This window comes from Xenopus tropicalis, chromosome 6, assembly GCF_000004195.4.
Source record: "Xenopus tropicalis strain Nigerian chromosome 6, UCB_Xtro_10.0, whole genome shotgun sequence".
NCBI lineage: Eukaryota > Metazoa > Chordata > Amphibia > Anura > Pipidae > Xenopus > Xenopus tropicalis.
In genome coordinates this window covers 114041716-114051862 of record NC_030682.2, presented here as the reverse complement: position 1 = coordinate 114051862, position 10147 = coordinate 114041716, and the positions used below count along the sequence as shown (strand labels likewise).

At 36.9% G+C, this 10147-nt stretch overlaps 1 protein-coding gene across 1 annotated transcript; it reads left to right on the top strand.

Annotated features, from left to right (window-relative positions):
• Positions 1 to 225: 225 nt before the first annotated feature.
• pcmtd1 (protein-L-isoaspartate (D-aspartate) O-methyltransferase domain containing 1) lies at positions 226 to 9310 on the top strand. Its single transcript, NM_001011375.1, is given in 2 exon segments — positions 226 to 287; positions 8032 to 9310. A coding segment is annotated over 1 exon segment (414 nt). The 5' UTR covers positions 226 to 287; positions 8032 to 8148; the 3' UTR covers positions 8563 to 9310.
• The last annotated feature ends 837 nt before the right edge of the window (positions 9311 to 10147 follow it).

The window sequence follows — 10147 nt, the reverse complement described above, 5'->3', positions numbered from 1 at the left end:
TAGGGGAATATTTATTATAAGGTATTAACCGGGCTTTTTTCTTTTTTTATTGAAAAAAGTATACTTCTACACATCAGAATAACTCAACGCTTCGCCACTCATCACCCTTATAGCGGCTACGGGCGGGGTGAGTGTGTTTGTATAGGCCGTCGGCGGTGACGTCACCGTGTCATCTCGCGAGATTATGAGGAAGCTGCGAGAGCTGGCCTGCAGAAGCCGAGCAGCTGGCCATGTAAACAACGATTCGAGACTGCGGGCTGTGTTGTGAAAAGCAGGACTGTTGGGCGGTATGATGTCTGACTGTCATGATGTCCGTATGCTTGCACTTGTTTGTCTATACGGGGCCATGTCACCTGTTTTGTGTGTGCATAATAAATAGTGTGATTTTCCGGGAAAGGAATTGTGTTTTTTGACTGCGCATAGAGGGTTAGTGCTAAACTGATTGCCTTTATTCGCACAAAGCTGTATTTTTTTTATTCTTTTTTTAAGAAAGCTACTACCAGAGTAGAAATGTATTATTAGTGCGGGTGTTCATGTAAACAAAGGAAGTTGCAATGACAGTTTCATATTTAACACTCAAAGTGTAGGATCTACTTAATTGGCTTAAAAGGCTCCGTGTGCAAAGCTTACAGATCGTATGATACTGGTGGTTTCAGCGTAGATGGAACTGTTTATGTGTGCTCCAGTTTCCCTGTTGGGGATAAGGGGAGCTGGGGTTATGGGTCAGTATGTGGAACACAGGCTCCCCTTTCTGAATGTGGTTCCTCACTGCTGGGTATCCTCATCCATAGAAATCCTAATGACAACACTTATAAACCTAAACCCCCCCCCCCCCCACTCAAGAAACAGATCTAATGGGATCTGTGTTCCGCAGTGATATACCTACAACTGTCCCACATCTGTTAGAGTAATGATGTTGCCTCTAAACCTATCAACACAATTACTTTGTATGATTAGCATTCTGTGTATGGTAGCCCGGCGGATCCAGTTACTATGGAAATCCATTGGTTTGTTTTTAGGTCATGTATAGATCTAATCTGCTTATGGGACCAAACACCATACATCGCCAGATATGGATCTGGTGGTGCATTTGGCAGATGAGTAAAAAGAAGCCATTGCTCACTTCGTGCTGTTCCGGTTGTTCAGGCTAGCAACCCAGATGAGTGAAATTTGTAGGTATCTACCTGTTTGGCCCAGGGGCTGGTTGGTCCCTTAATCATGCTTTAATGATCTGCCACCTTTAGAGTATGTGGCAGATACTGAAGGTTATGAGTCGCTTTTCATAAACCACTAAGTGTAGCAACAATTTGCGATTTGGTTGTTTGGAATGAAAGGACAAATACCAATTATTAATTCTTCTTAATTTGTACTTTGTAAAAATAAACTGGGGTTTTATGACATATAAACCACAGCGAGTTTTGTTTGCAAGGGACAAAGGTAGTGCATTCTAATCTTCGACTATGTATTTTTTTTTTCGTCCAGATGTGAGTCGGGCAGACTTGATTTTCTGATCAGGGAGCACATCGCCTCATTAATGAGGTCCTTGCTCTGACGACTCCTATATCCGATGTTGTAATCTGATTTTTTGGCCCTAGGTCTAAATGATCGAATTAGCCCAATATCGCCCACCTTAAGAGGGCATATCAGGAGAAGGATCCACTTGTCTGGCGATCTTGAAAAACGAGCAGATCTTAAGAGTATGTTGGAGATTTGTGTTGCATATTTAGCTTTTGTGTTGTTGTTGACGCTAGTGAAAAAAAAAACACATTATTGTATAATAAGTTATTCTGGGATACTTTAGAATTAAGTTAAAATTCTGCTTATACATAATATATGTTGTGAAGACATATTTTGGGAATTACCTTGTGCTTTGGCTGTGCTATATGCTTATTTGTCATCTGGTGTGCTTAAAATTCTCTTTTGCACTGACTTGAAGTCCAGTAAATAATACATACTTGGTTTTGGCATAAAAACATAGTTACATTATATTTTTCCACTTAAAGATAAAGTGGAAGCAAATTTAGAGTTGTGGATTATCAAAGAATGAGAGTTACACACTTTATATAGGAAAAGTTTAAAAGCTTTTCTTGTAAAAAAATCTTTCTATATAAAATAAAAGTTCCTTTTCTGGAAGTTCCCTAAAGTGAAAAAGTCCAAAATGTCAAATGATAGTTTGGCAGTTTTGTAGAAACATTTGTGTCAGATAAACTGGCAGTTAATCAGTTTAAGAGGACAATAACACAGAGTTCTGTTCTGCCCAAATCTAGCCCTTCCACCCCATTTTATTTCCCAAATAAGAATGTGCTTGACCTGACACAGCTGCTGCTTCTGCTCTGCAACATTAGGCTGTTTGTTTTTCAACTAAGAATTTGTAAGCAATTCTGTAAAGGACAAGGAAAGTTCTATTCACTGGGGGTGCCAAATGTTAGACACGGCACCCACCAGGCAATAGAATTGCTGAGTTTGTTGACAGTGCTTCTTTTAGGAAAAAACTGCACTGGCCTGGGCAAGTTTGTAATGCAGTCATGTAGCACCATCTTACCTTGCTTTCCAAGTCTTCCCTCTGTCACATTTAAGTTTGTGCATGTGTAGCAGCGTGAAATTCATATTCATATGCTACTGTGCATATGCAAATGAAAATTTAAGTCTAAATCTAACAGAAAACAAGGTAAGCAAGGTAAGATTGCACTGTGGCAGTTGTTTTTAGCCACTAGCCTGTAAACAAACCTAGCAATCCTGTTCACTAGGGGTGCCCAGCACTGATCAATCAGGCCAAAGTTTACATTCCTGGGTTTTGGATGTGGGTGGAGGATAAGTGGGAGGCAGCAACTCACTACCAATCTTTTGAATGATACCTTTAACAGCACACGGGGCTCCAGGTAAGTAGTTTTATGTTATTAATGAGGATGCACCAAATTCAGGATTTGGGTCAGCATTCTGCTGGATTCCAATTCACTGTAATCTTTAGTGCTTAGCCAATCTGAATCCTAAAAGTGATCCAAATTAGGTTTTCGATCTGATTTTTTTTTTCTGGCAAATGTTTGTGGAGGATTTGTTATTTGGCCAGATCCAAAAATTAGGCATAACGTGCATTGTGTTATTAGGAGCATAGGTGGCCTTAAAAAATATCAGGTTTAGGGTGAAGACACACAGAGCTACTAGTAGCAGCTACTTGTCGTGACTACTAAAGAATATTGATAATTGTCTCTATGTGTGTTTAAGCAGAGGCAATTCTCAGTATTGTCAATAGCAGGGTATTTTCTGGCATTTAGTAGCTCTTAAAAAGTAGTGCTACTAGTAGCTCAGTGTGTCTTCACCCTTAAACTGGGAATACCAAGTTCTACCTGCTAACTCCTGTCCAAGTATACAACTGATTGTTCTGTGAAGGAGGGGGAAAAACAATGGCCTTCCAGACCAGTGTGTCATTGAAACTTCAGACTTCAGGTCAGATATTGGGAAAGTTAAAAAAATCTTGTGGGACACGGACTGCATCAGGTCTTGAATGCAGTCCTATCTCCATGGGGCAAATGATTGAACAAGCATGGTATGGCTCATTCATATTGCTGTCCAATTCAGACAGTGAACCTGCTCATTTGCCTACCTACCCAATTGTGTGGATATTCCTGTGTTTGACCTGTTTTAGATAAGTGGAAAAAAAACTAATCGGCACTTACTTTTCCCTTAGTACTTATTTGACCAGTATAAAAAGTATTAAATACATTCAAAGGATAACTACAACCCAATAATAAATACTTAACCAACAGATAGTTTCATATTAAGTGTCTTGTTAAAGAATCTATTTCCTATATCAGTAAAAATTGCCCTTTTACCTTGAGCCGCCATTGTGTGCTGGTCTGTGTGTTCCCTCAGAGGTCACCTGACAGGAAATAATGCAGCAGTTTGTGGAAGTGTGGGACCAAAAGACAAAACTTTGCCTATTTATTAGCTGATGTGACTTATGTGTGATATATGTGTGCCTTGGTATGATCCCAGTGGGCAGCCCTTAATATTGAAAATGGCAATTCTCTATTTAGGACAACCCATTGGCACTTACTACTAAACTGTATATTTTAATTAAAACAGTTTAAGACAGTGGTTCTCAACCTTCCTAATGCTGCAACCCTTTAATACAGTTCCTCACGTTGTGGTGACCCCCAACCAGAGAGGAGGTCTTAGGCTACTCCTGTGAAAGGGTCATTTGACTTCACAGGTTGAGAACTGCTGGTTTAAGATGAAACAGGGTTTTACATACAAGTTGTTTTATGCAATATATTTTTGTAGAGACCTACATTGTTTGGGGGTATAGTTTTCCTTTAAAGGCGACTGCAGACTGTCGATCATGTGAGAAATAGTGCTTAAGGCAGCAACTGTATAACAGGAAATGTTCATGCATCTGAAATGATGTGCTTTGGCTCCATCTCTTTAATCTTGTGAAATAGTGCTATATATATATATTCTTGTTGTGGTTCAGGCTTCTCTTAGTGCTTACTCCAGTTATAATATAGTTCATTTCGGACAAGTGCTTTTTTTTTTTTGTGTCGTGTTTAAATAGAACTGTTTCGGCAGTTATAGTAAGTAAACTATATGTTTAAGGCTTATTTCTTGTTAGTCATAAAATAAATACAAATTTATTTACTGAGCTTAAATTGTCAAATTGCCCTAGACGAGCCCACTTATTATATATTGTATATGTTAGTGAGTCAGACAGTGTAAAAAAACATTTTTTTTTATTATGTAAAATATTGTTTTTTGGGTGGAGATCCACTTAAGGTGTAATGAATTCCATAGGCACCATATTCACTGATTTTATTCAGTGCGCTCTCCCTGTAAGTTCAGCAAGAGAATGAACAAGGTGAAGCCTAAGCTATAATGGCAATATATGGGAATGTGGACATTGTATTTTTTTCAAAAGAGGGTGTCAACTCTACACACGTTTAGAAAACATTGTTATTATTACATATTTAGGTCTGCACATACCCCTTTCCCTAAATTATTTTTCCCCTCACCATTACAGTTTACTGCCTTGTGTACATGTATTGAAATCCTGACACACAGTCTTCACAGGTAGTCTTCTACTAAATGATTTCTTGTAAAAAAAAATTGTCTTAAATTAAGTTCACCTTTAAAGAAGAAAGAAAGGTAAAAACTAAGTAAGCTTTATCAGAAAGGTCTATATAAATACAGCCATAATCACTCGCAGAAATGCTGCACTGACTTCTCTGAAAAAAAGTTTAGTTGTGTCTGTAATTCCTGTGCCAGAGACACGCAGCTTCTGCTCCCCCCCTCCCTCAAGAATGCTAAGAACTCACCCCCCCCTTAGGAATGTGGATCTGAGCCAATCAGCAGGAAGCTGACTCATAGGGGCACATTTACTAAGCCACGAATGGGCCGAATGCGTCCGATTGCGTTTTTTTCGTAATGATCGGTATTTTGCGATTTTTTCGGAAAAATGTTGCGACTTATTCGTTACTAATACGATTTGTGCGAAAAAAACGCGAGTTTTTCGTAGCCATTCCGAAAGTTGTGCAAAATCTGGCGATTTTTCGTAGCGTTAAAACTTGCACAAAAAGTTACGCTTTTTTCGTAGCATTAAAACTTGCGCGAAACGTCGCACCTTTTAAGTTTTAACGCTACGAAAAAATGGGCAGATTTTGCGCAACTTTCGGAATGGCTACGAAAAACTCGCGTTTTTTCGCGCAAATCGTATTGGTAACGAAAAAGTCGTAAAGACGCCGAAAAAAATCGCAAAAAATACGAAAAAGTCGCAAAATGTTCGTTTTCGTTCGAATTTTTCCAATTCGGTTCAGATTCGTGTCTTAGTAAATGTGCCCCATAGTCTTACTAACTGAGCATGTTCTCTTGGTCTGCATGTCTGTGCAGGAGTGAGGCATTATGGGAACTTTCTTTACACAGCTCAGCGTTTTTTCTTCCTGTTTGGCTTCAGATCTTCTTAACAGGTGAAATATGGGGAGACTTAAGGGCACTATTGAGACAACTAAAGGTATGCCTGCAGCTTGAGATTAACTCCTTACTAGCATTTCGTAGTCATTACAATATCCTATTCTTAGCAACTTCAAACTTTTTTAAGTTTTTCAATTATTTCTGTCTAGGATTTAAATTGGGTTCACTGACCCCAGTAGTCGAAAAGCTGTTGCTCTGTGAGGCTACAATTTTATTGTAATTGTTACTTTTACTACTTATTTATGTATGCCCTCTTCTGTTCATCTTCTGGTTTCTAATTTAAACCAATGCCTGCTTGTTAGGGAAAATTGCATTCTAGCTACCCGCTGAACAAAAAAGCTATTTTATTCTTTCCCTTCAAAAAAAAAAAAAAAATTCAGACAAATTGCAAATTTTCTTAGAATATCACTCTCTGCATAATTCGAAAATCTAATTTTAAAGGTGAACAACCCCTTTAAAGCAGATAAATTAGTGCCAAAGTGGGTTTCCATCCACACTCCAAAAATATACAGGCAGGTTAATGGGCCCCTGATAATAAACTGACTCTACTGTATATAAATATTATAGGGACTGCTATGGCAGTAACTGATGAGAATGATGTACAATCTCTGTAAAGCACTGCATAAATGTATATGTAACGCTCTATAAATATTGGATAATACAGGTATGGAACCGGGACCTTTGGTTTTTGGATGAGGGGTATTTCCTTAATTTGGATTACCATAATTTGTACTAAAAATTATTTAAACATCAAATATACCCAACAAGATTGTTTTGCTTTCAATAAGGATTGCTAACTTCTTAGTTAGGATCAAGTACAAGGTACTGTTTCATTACAGAGAATTACCCATTTTGGATTGCACAGAGTGGGGGTAATTTATGCCCCAAAATACACCTTGTGCTTAGGTAGTCCATTTCTACTACTGCAAAACTGTACATCCTGTTTTGTGACAAAAGTTGCAAATAAGGAACTGGACCCCAGAAAACCATATTTCTAGAAAGGACACGCTGGGGCTCATTTTTAAAGACTGGGCAAATTTGCACCTTATGGCAACCAATCAGATGTTTGCTTTTAATGTTTAACCTCCAGCTGGCTGGAAAAATCTAGCCACTGGTTGCTATAGAATACTGCTCTGGTGCAAATTTGCCCAGTGTTTATAATTGAGCCCCAGCGTGTCCTTTCTAGATATATGGTTTTCTGGGGTCCACTTTCTTATTTGCAATTTTTGTCACAAAACATGTATAGTGTATTTTGGGGCATCTACATTATAATGACTTTAAAGGGGAACTATCACAAAAAATGAAAATTGAATATAGGCTCATGCAGGAGTCAGATTGTTTTACAGATAGGTCTGATATATTATTGGGGTGCTCCCTTTGTCTAGAAGTGTTAGAGCTGTCAAAATAAACTAAATTCTTTTGCTCCACAAGCAGTTTGGAGTTACTTTAAAGGTGTTAGTTCTAATACATCTGCCTATGGAGAAAATGAAAATAGACTAATTGCTGAAAGGGAATAGTGAAGAGTAACTCCATTATTTAAATATCAGTACATGAATTATATTTATAAAGCTTCTTTTTTCTGTGAGATGAAGCTTCTATAAAATTGTAATGTTTATGCTAGTTCCTCTTTTAATTTTAAGTGTACCACCAAACTGAATATCTATATGTGTGCGTGTCTATATTTTTTATGTAAATAAAAGGTATTTGTGTATATAATTGTTTTTGAATGTAGTATCTGTCCCTTTTTATTGACTGCCTTTTGCAGTAATGTATGTATGAATGTATGCTGGAACGTTGCTTACAATTTAATTATGAAACATTTTATTTTTGGACTTATCTCCCCTTTAAATTACCTGCATGCTTACCGCCATACAGAGTGCAGATGAGGTTGTTTGTGCATGATTTAATGTTGCATTTTTCCTGTAGAAAAATTTAAACCAATTATTGTTCAACACAAATGTACATTATACTAACTTAGATTTCCCTGATTTTTGTGAGATATTACAGTGGCATGCTTTTCTGTATTTTTTGCCTGTAATTTAAAACCTCTGCATTTTGTTTCTTCTACAGGATGCTTATAGTGCAGGCATTCTAATGAGTTGCTAGAGGGAGACTGTTTCCAGCTGATCATATATTGATGCCCTTTTGCTGATGCATTACCAAACTATTTAAAGCAAAAGGAACATCATGGGTGGAGCAGTGAGCGCTGGTGAAGACAATGATGATCTAATCGACAATCTTAAAGAAGCCCAATATATACGAACTGAAAGGGTGGAACAGGCCTTTAGAGCAATTGATCGCGGAGAATATTATTTGGAGGGATACAGGGACAATGCTTATAAAGATTTGGCTTGGAAGCATGGTAACATACACTTATCAGCACCGTGCATCTATTCTGAAGTTATGGAAGCACTTAAGCTTCAGCCGGGATTGTCTTTTCTCAATCTGGGAAGTGGAACTGGATATTTAAGTACAATGGTGGGCTTAATATTAGGTAAATGCCTTTATCTTTTCATAGTAATAAGTATAGTACTTGCTTTGTTTTTTAACAAAAAAAAAGTGGTTTTGACTATAAGCTGTTCTCCACTCAAAAACATTTAAAGCGCTAGCTTAACAAAGACTGCTATTTTGGGTTTACTGTACAAACCAAGAGGCACAGCACTGAGCAGTAGTAGTGAAGATCCTCACCTCTGAAAATGTTATCTGTATTTCCTTATCTTGAGGTACAGCACATCTCATTGTTATCTGTAAGTAATGAGCAGAAGGGAGTGCAGAAATGACATAGCATAATCTGTTTGATAAAATAGGATAGCAGTGACAGAGCAGCGAAGGTGACAGGGGAAATTAACATCCTTTCAAGGTGCAGGAGAGCACCTTGCGTGGATACGACAGTATATCCTAAACACAAGTTCTACTGTCCGCTGTAGATTATGGTATCGGGACAAAACTATGGGGTGATTTATAAACATTTATATTCAAATTTTCTCCAACATTTGAATTTTTTTGCACAAAAGCTCCCGGATTCAAAATATGGTTTCCAAAACTAGAAATTTTTAAATAAATAAGCTTTTGAGTTTGGTAAAACTTCAAGTTTATTTGAATTAAAAAAAAAAAATATATATATATATATATCACAAATTAGAAAATTGATAAATAAGCCTTACCAAAGTGGTATGATATACCAAGTGTTTCTTACCACAAAGGGCAATTATCAAAATGCTCCATTCATTCCTGTGGGAATCGGGACATTTATTTTAAGATGTTATACTAAAAATACACTTTTCTAATGACATTGATGCAAAGATTTTAATAGTTCAGAATAAAATAAAATTGCGTATCCTATACAGAACAACTGTTTTTTTTTTTTGTTTTGTTTTTAAACAAAATAATTCAATTCCTTAGGAATCAGTAGATGTTATAAATAAACCGTTTTCTAAACAGTAACCAAATTGTAATTATTTTATTGTTGTTGCTTCTTTTATTTTTATTGACCTTTATGTATCGGTTATTTTTATTTGTGAGCATCTGCTGTTAATAAGAAGCGTGCTATCTCAAGCTTGGTAATCATAAAGAAATTTGAAAGGATAACATCCCCCCATTTTTGATATTAGCTCATTTTATCACTTGGGGTTATGTAAAGAGGCGCATAAATAATATTTGAACTTCCCTTAATAAATGTATTTATTTTTAGATATACCTGATTCCAAAGATTGAAAGGAAACTATGATAAAATGTCTCTGTGCTTGCAAAGGCCAATCCCCCCCCCCTTTAGGCTCACAGTGTAATGCAAACCCTCCCTCACCTTGTTCCATTGTGAAGTAATGGATTTTGGGGCTTTAAGTCCCTGTGCATTCCCAGTGCAAAATAAATCCATTTATATTTAGTTCTGGAAGTTCACATAGTGTTTTTGCAGCTTTTCCACATAAGATACAGAAATAGCATGAATAAATCTCCCTTAAAATCATGCTTTTATATAGTTTACGCATATTTATACATTTTATTGTTTTTCTGTAAATGTGTCTTTAAGTAAAATACAAAAAAAAGTTGTGGGCTTTTGCGTGTGTGACTTACTTTGCTGTGCATTGCACATTATGCATTAAGTGTTTCATATTCACCAGTTTGAATTTTTTGCCTGTTGAAATGTATTTTGGGGTTCTTTGTCATCTGCAGGAGAGGCATTTTTCTG